Source organism: Saccostrea cucullata, unplaced genomic scaffold (genome assembly GCF_032062105.1).
Source record: "Saccostrea cucullata isolate Sc308-1 unplaced genomic scaffold, CSIRO_AGI_Scuc_v1 ctg7447, whole genome shotgun sequence".
Classification (NCBI taxonomy): Eukaryota; Metazoa; Mollusca; class Bivalvia; order Ostreida; family Ostreidae; genus Saccostrea; species Saccostrea cuccullata.
In genome coordinates, this window is record NW_026931440.1 from 1 (window position 1) to 27,500 (window position 27,500).

General features: G+C 34.6%; 1 protein-coding gene across 1 annotated transcript in view; it reads right to left on the bottom strand.

Annotated features, from left to right (window-relative positions):
* Nucleotides 1-719: 719 nt before the first annotated feature.
* LOC134232624 (uncharacterized) overlaps nt 720-27,500 on the bottom strand; it is a gene marked incomplete at its 3' end in the record, with an annotated part of 27,200 nt that continues 419 nt past the window's right edge. Inside the window, exons 2-6 of the mRNA XM_062714621.1 lie at nt 26,743-27,500; nt 16,440-16,745; nt 12,000-12,503; nt 9,837-9,934; nt 720-1,940 (exon numbers count right to left, since the gene is read on the bottom strand). The exon at nt 26,743-27,500 is cut by the window's right edge and continues 142 nt beyond it. Coding sequence (XP_062570605.1) covers nt 720-1,940; nt 9,837-9,934; nt 12,000-12,503; nt 16,440-16,745; nt 26,743-27,500 — 2,887 coding nt within the window. The remainder of the gene's footprint in view (nt 1,941-9,836; nt 9,935-11,999; nt 12,504-16,439; nt 16,746-26,742) is intronic.

A 27,500-nucleotide genomic window follows, 5' to 3' on the forward strand; every position in this document is an offset into this window, starting at 1 on the left:
TGATATCACAAATTTTTGTGTGGGGGGTTTGGGGTTAATTTTCGTTATTTCAAGGTGTGCAGAGATTTATGAATTCAGGTCCACCACGAAATGTATAATGTTACACATGTTACATACAGAAGTACTCAAAATTCTTCACCCATGAATTCAAATCCCCCTCAAACGAAGAGTTTTTACTCAAACCACCCAAAATTACCCTATGAAAATATGTAATTTGACAGTACCTCCCTGAGAATGATTTTGAAATATAGATTATTAGCATTAATAATAGCACATGAGTGTTAGCTCACAAATATAAGACTTGATTTACAAATGTAATCACAATAGCATTAGTTTAAATATCATCAATCTTCAGTTCATATAAACTGTCCTGAGAAAAGGGCAGTTATATTATAGTGCAATATACTTTGCATTTATCATGAATTGTATCGATTTTTTTTAGAAATGAGCTTACGTATTAACAGTGAAAATTAACAAGGAATTTCTAAGAGTATCAAATCAATATAGTTCTTCTTTAATCATCCAAAAATTTGCAAAATTTAAATGAGAAAGCTTATAGTATTTTATACGATTTTATATGAAATATGAAATCTATGCATGAAATTTAATTTTTAACTTTGTCGTAAAATCTAATAGTGTTTAATTGTTCTTTTTATTATTATTAATTATAACATAAACAGATTTCTAACCACAAAGTAAGTTTAAATTCATATTGATACCTTTTCCCAGAATCCCAAAGTCATCTGTATATTAATCACATGTTTCTCCTGTAGTTGACACTTGCACTGCGTTTCTTCAGCCCTGATATTGGACAGCTCACTCGAAAGGGTAAAAGACACATCTCTCTCATCACAAATAATATTTTGACATTTGAATCCTCTGAGGAATATCTTTGTGCCAATAAATGTTTCTGTCAATTTTTGTATTGCTTTATCAATGGAGACTCCAATTTCATTTGATACTTCTTTGTCTATAGTCAATGGTTTGATTCTCAGCACCTGCAACTGAATATCATCATCACATATGCCAACAACAACAATGTGTTCTTTGTGATCAAACACTGCCGCCGTTTGATAAAGACATGGGCTTCCTTCATTATCTTCATCTTTTGCAACACTCCATCTTAGAGAACTTATGCAGTATGCTACCAGTCTGTAGAACACAAACATGGCAAATGAAGTGAATCGATAGCACAAAATGGATGAGCATTCCCATTTATTTTCATGGAAGTCAGCTTTAAACTGCTTTTTGTTCATACACGGGACATACCATGACATGCCACCTTCTGATACAGCCTCATATGCATTCAAATGTACTAGCATTTGAAGCTTCTCCATGTACGGCATAATTTCACTTTTATGTTTCAAGTAAGAGGGTTCCTCTTTCCACAAAGCATCTATCACTTTATCTTTTAGTTCCCCCGTTTTGTTAAAGGATTTCCACTCTCTGATTAATTTCCTTTTACAATCTTTATTGATGTGGTTTTCATCAGCAATTATCTTACTGAAAGCATTAGCAAACCACTGAATATCTAGTATAACATGTTCCCTCAAGTCCGCTTCTTCAAAATTCAAAAGAAGGCCACTGTCATGGAAACATTTTAAAAATTTTGTCATTTCTTCATCACTTTTGATTTGGTATTCATGAGGAAGAGATGAGTTGAGCTTCCTGATTTCACTCAGGGACAAAACTTTCCACCCTCTTTCATATAATAACTGCTCCATTAAAGCCCACGAAGAAGGCAATTCAACTTTTGTATTGTTCTCATCTGTGAATAGTTCCACTATGGACTTTTTCATTGACTCTAGCATTTCCTTGGTATTATCATTAAGTTCCTTCAGACCTACTGCATATTCCCGATCATTCAGAGACTCACTTAACCAATCTCTGTCCTCGTCTGGTACAGCTTTCCAAAACTCCCTAAAATACTTCTCTATTTCCTGAAGAAGGAAACAAAGTAAGCATGAAGATATTTTTATACTGATTGTGTGCTATGATTATAAAACTGTAATGCTATATTATGTGTAAATGTTTGAAAAATCTGGAATTACAGGTATTTCAGCAGTACAATTGGTTCATAATAAAAGTTGTTTACAAACAAAACTAGATTTGGTATCCATTGTTGTATATATTTTCATTTTAGATGTAAAGCAGACGAAAGGTAGTTTTCCTGAAAAAGTACTACATATTTACAGCTTTTTGTTTTCCAAATTCTTGCCTTTTTAAAAACTGTCATTTTTTTCCAATGCTTATTTAGTTATCTTTAAGACAAGTCTGTTTTTGACATCGTAAATGTACGCGGGTTGATCCAAAAGTAATGTCACAGTGTCCATATCTTTTATATTTGGCGCATATTATCAAATGCACTTTACTTAAAGATGCACAAATATCATCTAATTATCATTGAAATTTTAATTTAATAATGATTATTTGCCTTTATTTTATAGAAGCGCACAGGAGGAGTCACAACGAAACGTCACGTTTTAAATCTAGTATTTTTCTTAAAATGAAAAAGCCAAACACATTAACGGTAAACAGATTCTTAAACAAAAGGCCCATGGGTCTTATAGGTCACCTGAGAACCATGCAACAACTTTCAAATGATAGAATTTGGTTTATGACTTAAGATAAATGCTACAGCATTCACAATTCTGAGAGGCTGGCACCATTGCAAATCATAACTATGAACTTAGCAATTGCTTACTTTAGTTACTTAGCCTTCTAAATACCCATAGGCAGGGTAGGGAACAAACAAGAGGCCCCTGGGCCTAATAGGTCCCCTGAGTATCATGCAACAACTTTCCAACAAATTAAATTTGATTCATGTGTTAAACCAGAGGCCATAGAATTCCGACACAATTTTGAAAGAGGCACCATTGCTTATCATAATTATACACTCAGCAGTTGTGCACCCAATCCCACGGGAACCACTGACCCTGGAGCCACATCTTTCAAAACTTTGGAAATTTTATAAATTTTATTTCATCATGTTGTTGATTAATACGAAAGTTCAGATTTCAAAGCATTAAATAATTTTCATACTATGTTACCCCCACCCCCAATGAAATTCAAAATTTTTGTTCCCCTTCACCCATAGCTGCTCTATGCCAAATTTGGGTTGAAATTGGTTCAGATGAAAACGGATAGCAATAGGTCACCTGATTTTACTCAGGTGACCTAAAAATGCATATCAAGTAATCAGTAATATACAGCAATAATCAGAAGTGCCCCCACCACAATGAACCCCTGACCCTAGGTTCACACATTGCATAACAACTGTGAACAATAGTATTGTTCTCCCGCCTACACTCAAGTCAATCTTTAAAAAGTTAACATATTCGATGGATTTTTAATATTTTTTATAGATAACTATACAATTTTCATAAAACATTACTTCTTTGGGAAAAGAAAGAGAGATAACTCTATAATTTTGGTATAACTTTTTTTCACTACCGAAATCAACGGAAAACGGAAAATACTATTAAAACATCTTAACTCATTTTAAGGCCAAATTACTATTTATATTTATTAATAACTAAATGGTTCCAAAATGTAGGCGGGAATCGAGAGTTAGCGTGCGTATTTCTTTTTGAAAAGGCACACTTGCTTATCAAAAATGTTTGATTAATGCCAAGGAACTGATTTCAAATGATTCATATCCAGTATATAAGTCGAGCCCCCCCCCCCCTTCCATGGTATCAATAACCCAGGGGCCTGGAAATTCACAATCCAGGAAGAAGAGCATAACATCATAACTATATATTAGTATGATCAAAAACACTATTGACATCATTTAAGGTTAGGGTTAGGGTTAGGATCAATTCTGAATTTTCAATTAAAGACTAGAAAATGACGAGAATTGTGTCTTTTTAGGTCACCTGAGTAAACTTAGGTGACCTATTGCTATCTTTTTTTGTCGTTCGTTATCATTTGAACATTTTCAGCTTCTTCTCTGAAACCGCAAAACCAATTTCTACCAATTTTGGCATATAGCATCACGGGGTGAAGGGGAACAGAAATTATGAATTTAATGGTCCCTGTCCCCTGGGGCCTGGGGGGTGGAGCCAAAACCACTAAAATAAGTACAATCTCTAAACATTGCTTGTTTGGAAAATATAGGTCAGATCCAGCATCCAAAGCAAGTCTTGTACTGTCCATCCCTAGAGCCATCCCCCATGCAAGTTTGGTTCAGGTAGGGCTTATAGTTACTTGGGAATCAAAATATAGGTCAGTTCAAGCATCCAAAGCAAGCCTGGTAGTGTCCATCCCTAGATGCCTCATCTATGCAAGTTTGCTTCAGTTAGGACTTTAGATTACTTTGGAATGAAAATATAGGTCAGATCCAGCATCCAAAGCAAGTTTGGTAGTGTCCATTCCTAGATGCATCATCCATGAAAGTTTGGTTCAGGTAAGGCTTATAGTTACTTGAGAATCAAAATATAGGTCAGATCCAGCATCCAAAGCAAAGTCTGGTAGTGTCCATCCCTAGATGCATCATCCATGCAATGCAAGTTTGGTTCAGGTAAGGCTTATAGTTACTTGGGAATCAGAATAAAGGTCAGATCAAGCATTCAAAGCAAGTCTGGTAGTGTCCATCCTTAGATGCATCATCCATGCAAGTTTGGTTCAGGTAGGGTTTATAGTTACTTGGGAATCAAAATAAAGGTGAGATCCAGCATCCGAAGCAAGTCTTGTAGTGTCTTTGAAACTTAGTTTTGAACAGATCTAAACGCAAAATGTGACGGAAGGATGGAAGGACGGAAGGACAGAAGGATGGAAGGACAGAAGGAAGGAAGACAGACATGACAAACACTATATGCCCTGGCCATATTCATGGCAGGGCATAAAAAGATATATGACTTCATTTTGTTGTTTTTAATTGCGATTCTACAAAAACCAGTTTTTGGATTTGACATTTATAACAGAATACTAGATTTACCGTTTTTTGGCAGGTGATACTGCTAATTTGGTAATAAATACACATGTTTCCTAAAGTTTTTATGAATGAATGACTTCATTTAAACCAAGAAAATATTCATGAAAAGTTTGGATAAATTCTGTGCACCAGTAAAAAAGAAATTGCTAAAAATCCAAAATCTGGGACCATCATGAGTCGGGCGTCAGGAAGACTAGATTTACCTCTTGCCGTCTGTATGTAGAGTTGTCGTTCGTATCTCTTTCAGTGTTTATAGATGACGCAACACTAAACATGAGTTCCATTACGAAAAAAACTTTTGAGGTTCTTTATAATTTAGTTTTACTTTGAACAAAATCTAATATTCAAAATTAGAGGTACTGTGAGCAATGAGCTCACTTAATAATAATCCCGCCTCCCATAATGTCCATGTGTTGCTATATATATATATATATATATATATATATATATATATATATATATATATATATATATATATATATATATATATATATATATTACAACAGTAACTTGATTTGAAGGGTCGTATCACGTCGAGTTGACAGGTGCGGATCATCAGATCTAACGAGACGCGAAGCGTCGAGTTTTATCTGATGATCCGCGCGTGTCAACGAGATGTGATACGGCTCTTCGGATCAAATTACTGTTATAAGGATAAATTTATTATATACCTCCTCATAACTAGCAAAATATAGCAAAAGAAAACTTTGGGGATCAATTGTACAACATTTATCCACAAAACAAAGCATAATAACAAGGGACTTTTTAACGCGCAAGAAAAATAACGTCATATTTTTGCGTGCTACGTCATCAGTTTCAGGAGTGGTGATATGGATTCAGAAAACAACATATTGGTGATCCGGAAAATCGAATCAAAATGTCACGTGATAGCGTAAATTCAACAGTAAAATTGGGTGATACACATTAGATATATAATAAATTGTTTTACGGTAATGTGTAAAGAGGAATAACTCATCCTATCAAATGTTATCCAGAAGCTTCTATATGTGACATCATAGGTAAACATATAATGGCAAAGTCCATGTTTTGCTATGGGTAACCTAAAATACGTGTCGAATAAAAAATTAAAATAGGTTGTGGACAATGGCAATATGTAATAAAGATTCTGTGAAAGTTTCAATAAATTTCACTCAGTAGTATAAGAAAAGTTATGGATAAGAGATAAAGCCTAACAGACGGATGGACAGATGTACAAACGGATGGACGGAAATCCCGATTACTATATACCCTCCCACTTTTCAAGCGGGGTGAATGATAAGATTACTTCATCATTACATTTACTTACATTTCAGATTATAAAAATAAGATCAATTCAGGAGAAATTGACATGAACTATTTGTTGCGAATTGTTATGCATGTTTTCTGAATATCAACGGAGTAAATTGGTCGACACAGTAGCCTCACTTTCGGCTCAATATAATGAACACAAACTAGAAAACTGACCAGTTAGCAAGGGCCCCGCTAAGGGGTATAAATATAAGGCTGCAGCTCTTTGAATGAGAGTTTTACTTGATTACTTTTTAACAAAATTATGAAGATTATAAGTTACAACTGTTACAATATTTTTAAAATTTCAAGATAATTCCTGAATGTCCCAAAACTTTAAATAGAAACCTTGTATTTACATAAAAAACAGGAAAACCCTCATGTCTAAAATTCATGTCTTATAAAAAAAAACAACTTAATTAAATGGGGATTTAAAAAGATTTAAGCAGGTATTTTATAAAATGCAAGCTTTCAGTGAATGCAAATATCACCCAAGGTTGAACTCAACTTTATAACAAATATCAGTTACAGACAAAGGTGTTCATTAATCTTCATGTGACAGATAAAGATAAGCCTCTAAATTTTCTGCATCAAGCACGATAATTAATCCCAGGAGATTACAGTACTGTAATTGTACTGCTCTCTCTCATCCTTTTCTTCTAAATTTACAATAAGAACTTTTTTCAGCTCTGACAGAATGGGGTTACAATGTGATTACCTATTCAAATTATGAGCATAAAGGCAGCAAAACAAATGAAATAGTGATATTAAGAAAGAATATCTTATTAATAACATATATCTTGATTTTAGAATTCAATAAAATTAACATATATCATTGTGTACGGTATTTAACCTAAATAAAGTATGAATATTATTTTAAATCCATATTTCAAAGAATGTGCTCATCATCCAAAATTGACCTTAACTTAAAAAACAAAGTTCATTTGCAGACAGAGGATACTGGTACAGTAATTAATCTTAATGTGACAGATAAAGATAATGCTTTGGATTTTCTTCAGGAGGAAAGCTAATTAAACCCAAGGGACTCATAGCAGCATTCACTTAACAATGGGAACATCTTCAGCAGTTATCTCTCTTTGCCAATTCATTGTGCATAGTTAAGAAATCTACCCCACAACCCCAGCTCCAAACTAGAAGACGTAGAGTGACAAACTTAGCATCAAAATACGTATTTCTGCCTACTGAACTACCGCACCAAATTTGAATTCGATTGGGCAATTTGTGGACGGAAGAGTGACAGACGGACAGACGGACAGACGGGCAGACAGAGTGATTACTATAGGGCACCCACAAATCCTTGCAGGGACCTAATTACTGCGCATGTTAATTGCGTGATGACCAAGGGAGATTGAACATTATTCAACTCCAAAAAATAACATTAAAACCTATATGTTTGAAAATGAGGTTCAAAAAGAAGATTCGAATTATCAATATTTTTTTTTCTTATAATATTTCAAACCAAATCTCTGATTGCCTGTTGTGGCCACACCCTACCATCGGAACCAATGTTGAAATGATCAAGTTATGGTATCACACGGTTCAGCTTCCCTGGTCTAGCGGATAATCAGGTTTTATTATGAACTTTAATGTCCTATTGTGGCCTTACCTACCCCTAAAAACCAAGATTTAAATAAATTAGAATTAACACACACTATGTTAGGAAGCTTTCACACAAGTTTAAATTTTCCTGGTACAAAGCTTTAGGATCTTGTTATGATGATAATTTTTTAGTGACTTCTAATGACTTCTACCTAGTTTTCCCTTGATTATCTCCTCTTGGAAGAAAGAATGGTCCTTCTTCACACCCTATTACAGGCAACTGGGACAACAGACAGCAAAGTTATTATTTGCTATGACAGAGAACTAATTGTTATCATATTTTTGACTATATATTATGATTGATTACTTTCTTTTGGTGTTTTCCAGTTTTGGTCTTACATTTAACTATTTTTCTGTTGAATACAAAATAAGAACAGAATAAAGTTAAATTTCAATACTTCTTCAAGTAAATACCATGGTCAAATTGAGCGTACAGAATTAAAACTAGGGCTTTGAAAATTTAAAATTTCATAAAACAAAGGATTCGTTGTGCAAACTTGGTTAATTTCGGCACAGTGATACTAAAGAAGAAAAAATAAGAAATTTTTGAAAAATATAAAAAAAAAACAGATACAGATACAGAGACAGGCGGAATGTCTCAGGACAATGGGTGATCCATAAAGCTCACTTCAGTTTTCAGCTCAGGTACCTGTAAGCCATCAATATACTGTAGAAGTACATTTTTGCGTAGTATTGATTAACACTATGTACGCAGTCACAAATTTCCCATGGAAATTTGTCCAGGTAAGTGTACTTTATATATAAATGTAAAGCATTAAGTGACAGTCTAGGAAATTCGCACACTTTTCTACTCGCGGTTTAAACAGAAATTAAGATTCCGCGGAATTATGACCCTGTGGGAAAAAGTACGTCTACAGTAAAAGATATGAATTATTATACAGTCGCACCTGCTGTTACGGCCACCCTTAATCAGCGGCCACTCGTCATGAGCGGCCAGTTTCAATCCCGCCCGTTCATTTTTTCACTATATTTTAACTCATTTAAGCGGCCACCTGTCTAACGTGGCCAGTGGCCAGTGTTTTTAGGTCCCATGCGCTCAACATGCCTGTTTTAAGCGGCCATTTTGTCTGTTTAGTCACATGACTTCCGTCTGGCCACATGACCTCGTATCCTCGAGAAGCCAAACATGAACAGCTGATAATGAGTAATTACCGATAATTGTAGGTGTAATTTGAATTCATTCAAGATTTAATGATTTAATGAATATGATTAAATAATTTACTTTTTACAAATGCTTTTTTTTTCTTTTTTGTTCTTTATATACGAAAGTGAGTTGTTACACAACTGTTGAATACGTTTATCAATACATTAAAATACACTACAATTTCGCCCGAGGTTATCAAGCCAAGTGGCCAGTCTCGGGTTATAGCCCTACTATGCTATATTATATATATTAAGAAAAACTAAAAAGCTTTACACATCATCAGGAAATTTTGTTGAGACATTTCATGATTTCGTGTGATGTAAATTCTATTGCTGTGAAACTTTTAAAATTACCATCACAAAACAACAATAAAAAACAATTTTAAAAAATTTCTTTCCTAAATTCATGTAAAATGAACTGTAACAAAAGGGATCTCTTGTGACTTTAAGCTTCCTAATTTTTTATGTGTTGAAATTGTGGATTTGGATACGTTTGAAAGTAAATATACAATTGTGATCTCAATTTTTTATTCCTTGGTTTGAAACCTGGAATAGGTGGCCACCTGTCTTATGTGGCCAATTTGTCATTCTCCCACAAGTGGCCTCTTAAAACAGGTTTGACTGTACCTATTTTGCCCATAGTCATTGACATAAATGGAAACCAATTAAATTTGTAAAGACTGTAACAAATCTTGTAACCTTATAGGCCAAAATTTTTTCTTGTCTTTGTATTTCTAAAGTATGGCTTTAATTGAGCATTCTCACGATAGGTTTGGGATCTGTTTATTCTGTCATAATAATTTATATTTCTGTAAGACAGAATACTTACATCTTTAGATTTTTTCTCTGTGTGTGTGACAGCAAGAAACAGAGGTGCCTTTTTGCCTCCAAATGTCTTGATTGAGGTTATCCAAAACTTCAAGTAGTCTAAACAAAAAAACAAGAGTATGTAAGTCTAAAGGAACGCATAAAGCGTAATGATAAAACTAGAATTCTCTAATGAGACTGTAGCTTTACTGGTTGGTACTTATAGCAAGGAAAAAAATGATTTTTAAGAAAGATGTACATCATGATGTAGAGTACTTTAGTACGGTAAGCTGTGTTTGGAGAAGTCTAGTCAGTTTGATTGGCAACACCCACTGTTAGCAGATATAACAGATCCGTTATTCCCGGCTACAGACTATCAATTCATGTGTCAAATCCACTGAAACGAACCGATACCTGCCACAAATAATTGTATTGAACAGAGACATTAACATGTGTTTGCCTCTTCTTGGGATTGAACCCAGGGCCTCTATGCTCTTCCGATTGATCTAAAGGTTAACCCACTAGCCCAAGATAGTATGAAGCCATCAACCTGTATCTAACACTACCACATGAACACATACATGTATTATTAAATACATTTTATATACATGTATACACTTTATATACTACTGTAGTAATTAATGATTGTTGATGTAGCGTGTTATTTACTGCTGATCGCTTTAAGTTGAAAATAATAGTTACTGCAATTTTGACCTATAAACGCCATGGGACCATATATTTTTTTTCATTTTTTTAGTACGGACTCAGAAGGAAATTTTAAATGATGCTAAGGATTTTTCTGAAATTGTCATAGTTTATATTTTTCTCTGACATTGTCATAGTTAAGGGAGTTTTAAATGATGCTAAGGATTTTTTTTGAAATTGTCATAGTTTATATTTTTCTCTGACATTGTCATAGTTAAGGAAGTTTTTAATGGTGCTAAGGATTTTTCTGACATTGTCCTAGTTAAGTGCCGAGAGGGCCTAAGGTTTTTATAGAGTTCTATGGGAAAATAATTAGTGGTCTTTTCCTTATAACTGTAACGATAAATCGCCATGTTTGATCTAAGTCACGTATATTTTTGAAGAATATACTTGTACGCAACATAAGTAATCTAAGTTAGTAAAGCGTTTGTTTAGAAACTGAAAGTACATCAAAAATAAAACTGAAATTTGATTTTGTTCCTAGGAAAAAAAAAATCATTCTCCATTTGGGCAACCAGTGGTCACTTTTACAAAAGAACTTACGACTAAGACCAAAAACTTAAGATGATTGAAAAAAAAAATGTAAAATTAATGATTTCTGTTAAAAATTGCCAATGTTAAAATTATTTTACTTCATTCCTTTAAAAATGATGAAACCATTTTTAATTTATTGAAAGTTATCAACAGAATTCATCTTCGATGTAAATCCTTTTTTAATATGTAATCGCCCTCAGCAAATTTTACCTGCTTTTGCGAGTGGGCAAGTCGTAATCCATAAACCTGCCTATGATGCATCAACTAAGAAAGTTTAATGAGTATAGGCCTGAAATTGTTTAAAATATGCCTCTAAATCATTTTGAGAAAGATTTGGCATGGTATTTAATACTAGTAGTTTATTTATTAGTATGTACAAATATGTCTGATATAGCATGCTATGTATGTATTCTTTTTTACTCTAGTTTCTACTCTTTTTTTTATATCTGTCTGTAAATATGTTTTATACAGGACCACATTGTAAACTAGCCATATGTACTAATTGTGCTATCCTGTCTAAATAAAAGAATTTATTATTATAAAGTCATCTTGACCTACTTTTTAGTCAACGTAATGAGTAATGAGGTACTTAGATGCATCAACTGACAAAAAGTCCTTATAGTAAGCAAAATATCAATATTTGAATCATTTTAGATTAAAGTTATTTCTGGACAACTTTGAAGAGACCTTGAGACCATGCTGTTTGCCCGAGGGTAATTCCCCGTGCAAATTTTAATCTACAACATAGGTTCTTGAGAAGAGATTTTGTAGCAGCCAGTACTTTTGTTTCATTTTTTCTAATTATATCCCCTTGCCCAAGGGTCACTACCCAATGTTTTTTTTTTTTACAGATGGAAGCCATAAGGCCAAGGATACCATGTGACATATTTGAAACTTATTGAGCTAGGGGAAGAGCTAAAAATTTAACATTTTACAAGTGTCTTACCTTTGTATGTCCACACAGAGAAGATTGATCCTTCTTGGTTATCTTTCTCTTTACTGACAACGTCCTCAAACTTCTTAGTCATGTCCAACACAAGGATAAAGAAAGCCTTTGGTGTTACGTAAATTTGGTGACAGGCATAATACGCCAATTGCCCAGCAAAATCCAGCATGCTTACTGTTGTTAACTTCTCTTTTTCAGACAAGATTTTCTGAAAAATTTCCTCTTTCACCATAGCTGTAGCTTCCTGTGAGATAAGACTGGCCATTACCTCTACTGTGTTCTCTTCTTCTGTGTCCTCCGTTGGTGAACTAGGCATTTGCACATTCTCTTCTTTCTTTTCTTTGCGGATATTATCTACTTCAGCACTTTTATCAGTACTTCCTACTTTCAAATTTTCTTTTTCATTTGCATAAGAGCTGGCAACGGCACTACTGCTTGGGTCTGCTTTCAAATCTGCAGCATTTATCCTGATAAATGACTTGAATGGCGAGTCATCATTAGCCACTGAAAAAGAGGAATGTTGTTATTAGTCCCCTACCGGTGAAACCGGAGGGGACTATAGGTTTCCTCTGCGTCCGTCCGTCTGTCCGTCTGTCTGTCTGTCCGTCTGTCTGTCCCCGTCAGTCTGTCCCACTGGGTTTTCCTCTTTTTTTTTCTAAACGCTTCCAGATATTGAGCTGAATTTTGGTACGTGAGTGTATCGTAAGGAGTTACAGATCAAGTTTGAATTTCATTTCGCTTCATTGATTTTTGACATAATTATTGCATTTTGAATATTTTTCATTCTCACTTGGTTTTCCGCACTTTTTTTTTCTAAAGCTTGCAGTTATTGAGCTGAATTTCGGTATTTTGAATTTTGTTTTGCTTCATTGATTTTTGACAGAATTATGGCATTTTGAATATTTTTCATAATCGCTTAATTAAGATCGGGTTCGAAGTGCGCCAACTTCCGATTGTCGACAAAAATATGAAGCGAGGAAAAGACGATGGATAAATGAGTTGAATTTTCGTCTTAATGTTTATTATTTTATTAGATTTAAGGCATTTACAACTTGAAAATCTTTCAGTTTAACCTTGGACATGACTTTTGCATATTAAAAATCCTGAAGAAAAAGGGGAACCCGGTAGGGGACATGTATTGCTTATGCAATACTCCCAGAATGCTTGTTTAGTTCTGTTTTCATTTAGCACATCATACAGTAATTATTTAGGCAAAAAAAAAATTTAACTTGGTTCTCAGTCCTGTTTTCTTAAGAATATAAAATGCATTAGGGACATTTTTTTTCTTTTTATCTTATGAAAAACAGATGCAGGATTTTTTTTAAATAAAGATATAATTTCAAAACTAAATTTTTAGTCCACAGTGTTTTAGCATCGAGTGTAGATATCAAAATAATCTATTTCCTGCTTCTTTCTCTTTTTTATTGTATCTTCTACATCTATATCCTGATAATTCATATAATGAAACGATGTCATCCTAAAAACAAGATGTGTTAAACTTACAGAACCCAACAGTGATGCTGGTCTATTGTTCACAAAACTCAACTAATTTAAGTGTTTCAGCACTATAAATAGTGCTAATGATTTTATTAAACTTTGTCTAATTCCTCAGTCTTTGGTTTACCACACTATATGAAATCTGGGAATCTTGCTGACGTCCGAGTTCTGAGGTTGAGGGAGCCATCTTTGATCGCGTTATTGATCAAGTTCTAGCCTGGAAAACCTTCAAAAACACCATTTTGTACCGTGGAAGTAGATTCCTCATGAATTTGCACTGAAATCAATGCCATCATAACTTATCTTAATCTTGATGCTGTATCCTGTGTACTCGACAGCCATATTTGCTTTTAAACTAAGCCAAAAATTTGGATCATCTTGATGTTTGTTTAACGTTTGACTGATTTCTAAAATGCAGTCAAAATGCAGTCAGGAATTCCGTTTTTTTTTTTTTTTTTTTGGGGGGGGGGGGGTAATTTACGAGCGCATGAGAGAAATTTTATTTTATTATTTGAGGATAAAAATGGGTAATGCGAATTGTTGAATAAAATGCGGATGAGCCTGAGAACCAAGTTACTATTTTTTTAGGCCTCATCTCTTTTTTTCATATCTGAGGATTGAGAACAAACAGTCCACGGATTTTAACTTAAATCAACATATATGTGTTCATTATATAAATAATATTTTTTTTATATCCCCTTTCGAAAAATCGAGGGTATATTGCTTTGCTGCTGTATGTCAGTTGGTAGGTCTGTCAACCAGTCTGCCTATTGGTCAACTAAGTTTCCTTCATTTTCTTCACAACCATTGCACTTACTGAAATGAAACGTTGGTATACAGATTGATCAAATTAATATCTAGGTCAAGTTTCTTTTGACAGAGTTATGCCCTTTGGAATAATAATTCGCAAATGAACAGTCAATCAAGAGTTTTAAAATAGATTTCAGCATTATAAAAATAAAAGTCAGTATCTTAAAGCCGCTTCTAAAGACCGATTCTAATCGCGAAAAAATATATTCCTTTCTCTTCTTGAAAATTAATTGTCCATAAATTGTTTTAACTTTCGTCAAACCATGTCCCCAAAGTCTTTCTTTCAAAAGATATGAAAATTCAAAAGTAAAAAGAATAATTTTTGTTAGGTCACAAAAAAAATAATCGGAGTAAATCCTATGTTGATATCGCATGAAATCACCTTTCACCTTTGAAAAATTAAATTTATCGAGTATATCTCATGAAAAACAAGCATTTTTTTAACAACAAAGCACTTATACCTGTACACAGAAAATATTTTAGCCTTTTTTACTTAATTTCTGTTTTAAAAAATCTTTAAAAATATCTGATTTTTCTTTATTCTTTAAAAACATACGCATATTTGAATTATCTTCATAATTAGATATAACAGATCCATATTTTTTTTTTCAAAGGTGACTTCATAACAGATCTTACCCTCCCGTTAGGAACTTCTGATTGTCAATAAGGTTTTTGATCTATGTTTTCCATGTAAGGATCGTTGTAATAAACTTTCAAATCAATCTTATTGTCTATTTTTATATATTATATAGGTAATGACGTATTTTTATTGTTTAAGATAATATGTGCCTGTTTTGGATTAAGCAGCTTTAATTTCGTGTGTGGTGCTTCTTGCAAAATTACGCAATATTTAATTCCATGTGTATATTTAGGAATCTACAGTATTTATTAAATGACGATAATTAATTCCACGTGTATATTTAGGAATATACAGTATTTATTATATGATGATAATTAATTCCACGTGCATATATAGGAATCTACGGTATTTTTAATGTGACGATTATTAATTCCACGTGTATATTTATGAATCTACAGTATTTATTAAATGATGATAATTAATTCAACTTGTATATTTAGGAATCTACGGTATTTATTGTATGATGATTGAATATTTTCCAGCTCCCTGGTTGGCTGCTCTAGATTGAACATAAGAGGATCTAGGACATAGGGCATGAATACCCATGGCTTTGAATTAGTAAGGCAACATACATGTAACGTGTATTCAGGGTATAAATTTTGATGTAGATATCTTGAATAGTTAAGAACTTTAAAACTGGGTTTCATAAAAAAAATCAAACAAGAGGCTCAGGGGCCACATCGCTCACCTGAGCAATTGGCTAGGAAAAAGAACAAATCAGATCAGAACTGAAAGTTTACTGAGGGGAGGGGGCTTGAATTTTAACCCCCAGGGGGTCATAATTTAAAAAAAATAGGATCTACACTACCTGAGGATGATTCCCTATACATATCACTAGGCATGGCTTTGAAATACTTGAATAAAAGATTTTAAAAGGTTTACCTATATATTCCTATGTAAAACTTTTATTGGCCATTTGGCCCCACCTTACAATTTGAACAAACTTTAATCTACACTACCTGGGGATAATTCCACAGGAGTTTAATCTTTCCTGTCTAAATGGTTCTAGAAAAGAAGATTTTTATTATATATTCCAGGACCTATGTAAAACTTTGATCGGCCATTTTGGCCCCACCCTACCCCTTGGGGTCATGATTTGAACAAACTTGATTCTACATCATGATTTGAACAAACTTGAATCTACACTACCTGAGGATGATTCCACATGACTTTCATCTTTCCTGGCCCAGTGGTTCTTGAGAAAAATATTTTTTTTTAAAATGCCATTAATTTATCTCTAATTCATAATTATCTCCCATTGGAAAAGGGCGAAGCCCTTCATTAGAACAAACTTGAATGCCCTTTACCCAAGGATACTTTGTAGCAAGTTTGATTGAAATTGGCCAAGCGGTTTTTGAGAAGAAGATGAAAATGTGAAAAGTTAACAATAACTACAACGACAACAATGACGACAGCGACAGACAACGGACAAATTTTGATCAGAAAAGCTCACTTGAATTTTTCCTTTAAATATGTCTCAGAATTTTTTCTACCTTCTAAAACTCCATCTCTAACAATAAAGAGATGATGATGGACTTCCAGTCCCCTGGTGGACTCTGTAACTTCACTGACATCTTGGTGTTTCCCTCTTAATCGCTTCAGCAGTGTTGTTAGTCCCCTGGATGACTTTGGAGCTTTGCTGACATTTTGACTTTGCTTTCTTAATCTCTTTAGTAGCGTCGTTTTTCCAGCATCAGCACATCCAACAAGTATTCCTCTGGCATGGGAAACACTTGTCTTCTTCTTTCTCAGAAACTTCTTCAACTCATCCACTTTATTTATATCATCACTGCTTGGATCTATAACAAAAACAGGCATGTTCTCAGAATAGAAATGAAAACACATGCATAAAGCACTAGAATTTGAATTTTTTTTTAAAAAAAATGCACTTTACAGGTGTTCCAGGGTAAAATATGTTACTCTAGATCTGTTATTTTTATGTCTTATCTTTCTAATTCAGTCCCAGAATAATATCTGATATTTTTGCTTTGGTCATATGATTTATGTCATGAGCTAAGAACAAGGATTGAAATTTCCTCTGTTAAAAGTTTACAAACATAGATAATACTATTTTTGTAGCAGAAAAATAGCTATGTTTTTTACTCATAAAACAAGAAGTCTATTGGCGACATGAGTCACCTGAGTAACTTCGGAGATGCCTTTTTGTTAGTCCATTAATTATACACTGAATTGACGACGGATTTTTTTCCGTTATTTCCTGATCATGACAACGAGCACACAGCAGGTGTGACCGGTCAGCAGGGGATGCTCACTCCTCCATAGCACCTGATCCCACCTCTTATGATTCGGAGGTCAGTGTTTGCTCTGCTCTTATTTTGTATATTGTTTAATGGACGTTAAGATTGAATACTGTTCGTTATTTCCATATCCTTCTCCATCAACAGCAAAATCAGGATTTTTAATACAATCCCCCCCCTTGTAATACATATTGAGCCCATACCCCCCCCCTTCCCGGGGTCAAGATTTTAACAATTTAGAATCAACACTACCTATATTGCTTCGACTTAAATTTCAGCTTTACTGGCTCAGTGGTTCTTGGAAAGAAATTTTCTAATTTTTTTTCTATATATTTCTATGTTAAACGTGGATCCCCTATTGTGTCAATGTGACACCACCTGCCCTACCCCCGGGGGTGAGGATTTTGCCAATGTGGCATCAACACTACTCCCATGATACTTTAACACACGTTTTAGCTTCCATGGCCTGTTGATTCTTGAGAAAATGATTTTTAGAGAATTTTTCCTATACATTTCTTTTGTTAAACTAGGATCCCCTACTGTGACCTCGCCCTTAGTATCCCCATGGGTCATGATTTTAATAGGTTAGAATTTTCCTTTCCTAAGGATAATTCCGGGTAAGTTTATTTTTTTTCTTTGCCACTGATTATTGAGAAGAAGATTTCTAAAGATTTTCCCTAAATGTTTCAGTGTTAAACTTGGATTCCCTATTGTGGTTCCGCCCCCCCCCCCCCCCCCTTCGCCAGGATCAGCAGCTTCTACATAAGTGTCAGGTTTTCTGCCCAGAGTTTCTTGAGAAGAAGATTTTTAAAGATGTTTCCTATATATTTATATCAAACGTAGATTCCCCATTGTGTCCCCATCCTACCCCTGGGGGTCATGATTTTAATAAATCAGAATCTACACTACCCCATGAAGCTTCCACATAAATTTCAACTTTTCTGACCAAGTGGTTCTTAAGATGACTATTTTCTAATGACCCTACCCTATTTTCATCTTTTCTTGATTATCTCCCATTGTAAGGGGACTTGGCCCTTCATTTTGACAATTTGAATTCCCCATCACTCAGGGATGCTTTGTATCAAGCTTTGTTAATATTGACCCAGTGGTTCTTAAGAAAAAGTTGAAAATTAGTTAAGTTTACAGTCGGACAGACAGCTAGACAGATGGACACCGGACAAAATGTGATCAGAAAAGCTCACTTCGGCTCAGGGATCTATTCTGCTAATAAACCAGAAGTCTCTGTCAAATTGAAGCTCAACTAGTTTGTACTTATAGTAAGGAAGAGAAAGTGCTTAAGCAGTTGGGAATTGAAACTTAATAAAGTTCCGCGCCACAGCATGATACGCCTGTCAAAAATTACAATTTTCTTCAACAGTTAAGCTTGCAATCACGTCAACCCTGATTCTAAATTTCCATGATTTTTCCATTCCTAAAAATATTTATCCATCCCCTTTGATGTAGGCATTAGTTATAATAAATATTACATCACTGATAGATTTCTCTGCTGGTTGTGTTAGACCTTGTCAAATGTCCATCATATTAAACAATATCAAATTAGTCTTAACAAATTAATCTATATCAAATTAATTTTGATTGATTGATTGATTGTATATTGTTTAACGTCCCTCTTGAGAATTTTTCACTCATATGGAGACGTCACCGATGCCGGTGAAGGGCTTCAAATTTAGACCTATACTCGGCACTCAGGGCCATTGAGCAGTGAGGGTTCTTTATCGTGCCAACGCCTACCGTGACACGGGACCTACGTTTTTAAGGTCATATCCGAAAGACCCGTGACTTTCACTTCTAGTGCTGAGCGCTTGGCGAAGGAACAGTCACTACCTTTGTTTACGTCTAATGTATGAAACGGTGCCGCGATCGAGAATCGAACCATGGCCTCCCGATCACGAAGGGAACGCTCTACCACTAGGCTACCTTGACCGGTAATTAATTTTGAAAAGAAAAGGCTGGCCATCAAATGACATATGCTATAAACCAGCCAACATTTCTTCTGTCTAATTCCCAAAGGTCATCATACAGCTTGATCAGAGTTAAGACAGCTAGGCTGAACTCATTAATTAATCTTTAACTGGGTGCATGTCTACTCATTAATACCAATAGATAAATGGGTCTGCACAATCTACCATAACTTTTTTTTAAAAGATATGAAATACTCAAAGATTTTTTTTGGTTGACATTAATGATGATTTAATGTCCGACAGGTTTTAATATACAATTCATATGGACATGCTGATTCCACCCCAATCCCATGAAATTAGTTTTTATAAATTAATAATTTTATATAATATAAGATTAGTCTACCATGCAATATTAAATTAATTTTAATTACTTTTCATTAAATTCATTTTAAAACTTAGGCTAGCCAGCAAGAGTTATTTTTAATCCAACAGGCTCACACATTTGCCCAATACTCAAGGGATATAGATAAGACCATGCTCTAGCTATTAGCAAACTCCTCACACTCAAAACACATTAATTTCTCTGTAATTTGACATGCAATTTTCTGTTAACCGAATTCTTCTTGAGTCTTGACCAGTGCTTGATAATTACACTCATTGGAGAGGTAGGATTTCTCTAACATACATAATATTTGTTATAGATTGCTGTCAAGTATATGCTTGAAAAAAAATAACTATTTTCTTGATTTAACACTTTTTTAATAAGGACAGTGCAATACTCTTACATTATTTGGGATGTGTAAATGAATAGTAAAAAACATTGTTTTTTAAATTTCATTTAAATCAAAGGTCACAGTGACTTTGAATTAGGTCGCCAAACACCTTCTACCTAAGATGCATAAACTGGCCAAGTTTGATGATTGAAAGACTTATAGTTTTCTAGTTTTTGGCCGGAAAGGATTTTTCCATATTTGGCTATATCTTCTTTATTAAAGGTCAGAGCGACCTTCTTTTTGTGCGCGACACACCTTCTACCAAAGATGCAACAGATGACAAAGTTTGATAATCCTAGGCCTAACAGTATAAAAGTTATGAGCCGGAAACGAAAAGCTAACAGACAGACAGACGGACAGACGGACGGACAAGAAGCCTATAACATAATACGTCCCATCTTAAGACGGGCATATAACAACAGCAATACATAGAATAATGATTCTTGATAAAATCTCTTTATGTTCTTAGTGTAGTCTACTTGTGGGCCAAGTTATATTAAAATCAGATCAAAACTGTAGGAGGAGTGGCATTTTGAAACACTTTTACAGAAATTTCTATCTTTAGTAAACACGGCAACACCGTTCATTGAAATTAAAAACAGATATACAGAATTATGTATCTTAGTGTGATCTACTTGTGTGCCAAGATATATTGAAATCAGACCAAAACTGTACTAGGAGTAGCATTTTGAAAAAAAAATCACAGAAATTTCTATTTTTAGTAACCATGGCAACATTCTTCATTGAAATCAAACCCTATGTATAGAATAAGGTATCTTAGTGCAGTTTACTTGTGTGCCAAGTTATATTCAAATCAGACCAAAACTTTTGGAGAAGCATTTTGAAACAATTTTACAGAAACTTCTATTTTTAGTAACTATGGCAACAATGTTCACTGAAATCAAACATAGGTTATTAGAGATTACAGAGCTCACCTCAACGTGTGTTGTCTTTAAGTAAGGCAAATTAAGTCACACAATTAACCAACAAAAAGTTTACATCCAAAAATGCAACATTTATGCAAAGGATGAGGTGACTTGCGGCCCCTCGTATACTGACAAAAAATTAAATGTCTTAATTTTACTCAAATTTTTGCATGTAACTAATCATTGATGTGTGTTCCTTTATAGAATACTATTTTTAACAAAAATAGAATCGTAATTTGAAAGTTATAGATCTTTTATTGGGGTAGGGGTATCATGTTTACATTCAATTCCCATTGCATTTTAACCCCGCCCCAATCTTTGAAGCCCTTAAAATATACGAGCGCAGGTAGGTACAATTTTCTCCTTTGGCTGGTCACTGTATTTTATTGAAATCTACCTATATGTGAAAGGAGAAAATTGTACCTAACTGCGCTCACATACTATTTTTTAAAAATTGTAAAATCTAGTTGCCCTTTCCCATTATAAACAGATCGACAGAACTGGATTTTCTGACGTAAGAATGAATTCATATGCTAATCGAGGCACAGGCGATACTTTCTAACTGACCAATCAGCTAAATGAAATCCGTTACGAGTGAGTACCACAATAATACTATGGAAACGTGCTTGGAATTTTACTGCTTTTCGATATTTTTTATGCATTTGAGTCGCAGATTAGACACGGATCTATACATATGTATCATTTCCGAGACTACAGTAAAATTTATATACAGTTACAAACAATTGATAGAATATACATGATATGCAATAGTTTTAAGTTTTGTAGCGTGTTTGGTGAGCAATTCGCTAGGTCTACACGTATTCCCGAGTATCGGTGAATACAAGTTTCATGTGCATTTTTTGGTCCTAAAAACCGTAAATGCTGAAAATTCATGCGAATTATTAAGTATAAACAGCATTGGATGACCATTATAAAAGTTTGAAATGTAGAAAAGGATAACAGGTAAATTGACCTAAACCACGTGTCAGCGATAATATGGAAACGTAGTAAACCAGCGTGTTTTGTTCTTCTGTTATCGGATTGGACAATGACTAAGTGCGAAACAATAACAATAGCCATATAAGGTGTTCTCAGACACGCATATCCTTCTATTGTACTAAGACCCGCCCATTCCCTTGCCGCAAAAGAAAATATTCGCACAATCCTGGCCGAATTTAGCTTTGATAGGGTCTAAAAAATCAAAGATAATGCAGTATTCCTTATAATTAAAATGTGTCTGAACTATTGAAACTATTCAATAGGCATCGTATTTATTCACTCATGTTTGAAAACTACCAACATCGTTGTAGATTAAATATAATTCGACATGGAAAAAGGGGCCCCAGATAGCAGTTATGTCACATCATCCTTTGATACTTTGGAATAGACCTATATAAAAACTAAAAACTAGTTCTTCATCATGAAAATGTAATTAAAATCCAGCAGCGAAAGCAAGATTGGGAGTTTTCATCCCTTGATGCATCATTTGTACAACTGGTTTATATGAGCCTTATAGTTTCTTGGTGATAGACTTGCACCCATAACTTTTACGAGGTCTATTATCTGGAAAATGTATGTCGAATTCAGCATCTGAAGCAAGTCCATTAGTGTGCATCCATGCAAGTTTGGCCAACATAGGGCTTAAAGTTACTTGCAAATGAAACCTGTATAAAAAAATTAACCTTTCCACTAATCCAGAAAATGTAAGTCAGATTCAGCATCCGAAGCCAGCCTAGTAGAATGCATCCTTACATGCACCATCAATGCAATTTAGTCGTTATAGGGCTCAAAGTTACTTGGAAATGAATCCTGCACCATAAACTTTAACCTGTTTACTCGTTGAGAAAATGTTGGTCAGATACAGCATCCGAAGCAAGTCTGGTAGTATGCATCCTAAGATGTACCATCCATGCAATTTAGTCGTTATAGAGTTCATAGTACTGTACCTTGGAAATGAAACCTGCACCCAAAATTTTAACCTGTTCACTCAACCGGAAAATGTAGGTCAGATTCAGCATTCGAAGCAGGTCTTGTAATATGCATCCTAAGATGTACCATCCATGCAAGTTTGGTCATTATAGGGCTCAAAGTATCTTCGAAATAAAACCTTCACCAAAAACTTTAACCTGTTCACTCAACCGGAAAATGTAGGTCAGATTCAGCATTCGAAGCAAGGCTGGTAGTATGCATCCTAAGATGTATCATTCATGTAAGTTTTGTCATTATATGTCTCATAGTAACTTGGAAATGAAACCTGCACCAAAAACCTTAACCTGTTCACTCAACCGGAAAATGTTGGTTAGATTCAGCATCCGAAGCAAGTTTAGTAGAATACATCTTAGGATGTACCATCTATGCAAGTTTGGTCATTATAGGGCTCAAAGTATCTTCAAAATGAAACCATCACCAAAAAAATTAACCTGTTCACTCAACCTGAAAATGTAGGTCAGATTCAGCATCCGAAGCAAGGTTGGTAGTATGCATCCTAAGATGTATCATCCATGTAAGTTTGGTCAACATAGCGCTTATAGTTACTCGGAAATGAGACCTACACCAAAAACTGCACCAAAAATGTTAACCTGCACCAAAAACATTAACCTGGTCATTCCTTTGCTGAAATTGCAGCATCTGAAACTTTGACTGGTACAATGAAACACACTAGCAACATTTTCCATGCATGTCTAATCAATATAGGACATAGAAGTACTTAAAGAGAAAACTGCTCCAAAAAACTTAACCTTAACCCGGGACGCCGACACCGACGACGACGCCGAGGGTATCACATAAGCTCCCCCCAACTTCGTTGAGGTGAGCTAAAAACTGATACATAGAATTATTTATCTTAGTGTAGTCTACTTGTGTGCCATGTTATATTGAAATCAGACCAGAACTGTAGGAGGAGTAGCATTTTAAAGGAATAACACAGAAATTTCTACTTTTAGTAACCACGGCAACACCGTTCATTGAAATCAAAAACCATTATCAGTATTATGTATCTTAGTGTCTAACTGTGTGCCAAGTTATATTGAAATTAGATCAAAACTGTAGGAGGAGTAGCATTTTGAGAAATTGTTTACAGACAAACAGACAGACGGACAGACACTGGACGCAAAGGGTCTCTGACCAGTAGATCTTAAAACTAACTGCGTAATCTTATCAACCTTAAGAAGTTTTAACAAGAGGCCCAGGGGCCACATCACATCACATTTGCTTGTTTTCTTTCATTCTAATTCCTGAGAATTATTCACTTTTTAACATAATACATTGTGTAAGTACAGAACAAAAAGGGTTTTTTTTAACTAAAAAAGTACTTAAAAGAAAAAGATTAAATAGCATGATAAAGTGAGACACCGTGTGACACCTCCTTCCCATCAAAACCTACCCCCCAAAAATTGTGTGTGTGTGTGAGGAAGGGAGAGGGTGAGGGAGGGTGTGTGTGAGAGTGTGTGTGTGTGGTGAAGTTGGGGGTGGGAGGGGGGTTACACTGATATGACTCTATAATCCTGGCATTGGTTTCATTTTAGCCATAAAATCTCCATGTAATATACACTAGCTATAGTCTACTATATAACTACAAGTTAATTACCCGTGCGTGTAAATTGCCCTCATTCTATGCAATATCGTCCGATGATTTGACAAGCACTGAGGCGGTATGTCCATTTTTAATTATTCTCATCAATTAAGCCAATAAAGAGAGTACTGTCATTTTATCTTTAAGCGTATATCAACACGGGCGATAACCCAAATTCAGTGCATTTACTTAAAAGTTCCAAATGTAAACGGGGCATGTAAATAGGTGAGAAAAAAAAATAAACGTTGAAAAATTAAGTTATATTTTTTCTTCATTTGGATTATACTTTAGGTTAAAAGGCATACATAACCTCTAAAATGTTTGTTATAGTTGAAATTATATTCAGTGCAAATCCTTATGTATTTTTATCAAAATTGTCTGGGAGCAATTTTGCAATTTCTTGCCACATTGCAAGTATATTGGTGGTATTCTAACAAGGCATATTATTTGAAAAATAACCTGATATGAAAATCTTCAGTGATTTTTATTTTTAGCACCAGTGACAATTCGCAAAAAAATTGAAGCGTAAAAATTAATCAACAGCTTTTTGACCCAAATTCGCAAAAATAAATCGACGTAAAAATATCCAGATTTACCGTATTATCTAATGATAAGGTCTATGACATTACCCCCATCCCCCTCCAACACTCATGAGCCCCAATTGTACAATTATTTTTCCATTTCCTGACATTTGTAGTGATCTAAAAATTTAACCTACAAACCATATAGCAGAGGAATATAAAAATATCATATTTACCCAAATAGAAGACAGAATCAATGACAGTTATTTAATCATGTTAACAAATCATTATCCAAACTGTACAAAATCAGGAATTGTTTGTCAAAGACAACAAAGTTAACAACTAAGTACACATTAAAATAACTCTAACATGTCTAATTAAATCTAATATAAAGATCAAATCATTATTAATTTGACAAGTTATCTATCCTTTCTTAAAAACATTTCTTGTTACTAAACACAAGTTAGAATGAGAATTCAATCAATTATGTAATGTATTTACACTTAAAAGTTATCACTATGATAATTCCGTAATGTCTTGTAATTACACACAGAACAATGACTTTACTATATTATACACACTAAACATTGTAAACAAACATATAAAAATATACATTTATTGACTGAGTTCGAGGGCAACATGCGTTTTGTCGGACCCAAGAACCAAACTGTCTGCCTGAGGCCGTTAGGCCTAAGGCAAACAGTTTGGTTCGAGGGTTCGACAAAACGCATTTTGCCCGAGAACTCTGTCAATAAATGTTTAGTTATACCTTTCATTTTATTATATTATATATAAATATAAATATATATATATATATATATATATATATATATATATATATATATATATATATATATATATATATATATATATATATATATATAAAGCACAATTTACAACAACTCTTAAACTAATATAACTGCCCTAAGTGAAGAAATATTAATATAGAAAGCACAAAGAAATTCACTTTTACAAGGATACCCACTTCCGCCCCAGCCCGGGGTTGAACTCTCGACCTACGGAATCTGTCTCCTAGCAGTGCAGGAACAGCGCGTTAGACCGCTCGGCTATCTAGGCAAGTTAAAAAACTTGCTTTCGATGCCGATGGAATTCTCACAACGCTGTCCTACACTACACGGTCATTGAGAATGGAAGTGAGATACAGTTATTTGGACATTAGTTTTTAGAGGATTGTGTTACCAATACATGTTGTGATGAAATTAATTTTATTTATAAAGCACAATTTACAACAACTCTTAAACTAATATAAATGCCCTAAGTGAAGAAATATTAATATATATATAATATATATAATGTAGTGTAGGACAGCGTTGTGAGAATTCCATCGGCATCGAAAGCAAGTTTTTTAACTTGCCTAGATAGCCGAGCGGTCTAACGCGCTGTTCCTGCACTGCTAGGAGACAGATTCCGTAGGTCGAGAGTTCAACCCCGGGCTGGGGCGGAAGTGGGTATCCTTGTAAAAGTGAATTTCTCTGTGCTTTCTATATATATATATATATATATATATATATATATATATATATATATATATATTTATATATACGTATTTTGTACTTAATTCCGTGATGTAACATCAGATCTATCACTGTTTAACACCAGCGAATGAAAATGAGATTAAGCTCCGCCCACTCTGTGACATAAGCGGTCCAACATCTCTCCAAGCGGTCCAACATCTCACTCAGCGGTCCAACATCGATATTTTTATGCCCGCTCAGCAAAACATTAAAAATGTTAGACTTTTTTTAGTATTGAATTGTATAGGAACAAATATCTAAAGGTATAACAATACTTCAGTATAACTTACCAGTCAGATTATCCCCTCCATAGATAAGTGTGTAGATGGTCACTGTGTTGTGGCGGTCTGATCCTACCCAGACACAGTGAGTTTTGTCATCATAACTCAGGCTGACTGGTCTGTCTCTCCCGTGTTGTTCTGTATCTAACTGTGTCAGGTAGTTACCGTATTTATCAAGCATCTGTACTGTGTAGGTGTTATAATCACACAGCAGGATGTGTGACAGCGCGTCAGTACAGATTCCCCATGGATATAGTCGTGATCCTGATGGAGGACCTCTGTAGGAGAAGCGATGTCTCCCTACACGATCTGTCACCACTACAACATCACGCCCATAGTCAGACACAATAACATCTCCATTGCGGTTCTCTGTGATGTATCCAGGATAAATATACAATCCCTGACCTGTGTTGTCGTGCTGTATGGTCTGTATGTGTTTACCTGTCTTATTGTAACGGTGTACCTGGCCTGTCATTAGATTAGACATTCCGACCAGCAGGTCTCCAGTGGAGGGGGAGCTGTAGACACACTCTGGTTCCCATGGTGATGTGTATGGTATCACTGTGGTCTTTACTCTATCTTTAGATCGTTTTATGATGTTACTGTGTCTGTCTATATAAATCACAGCACTATCCTGTGTCACTGTATGTACTCCATAGCCACCATATTCAGTTAAATCCGTCACACGATCTAGAATGTCACCTCTCATGTTAGTTAAGATTAGATTGCCTTTACCATCACAGATCCAGACCCGGTCTGTTGACACG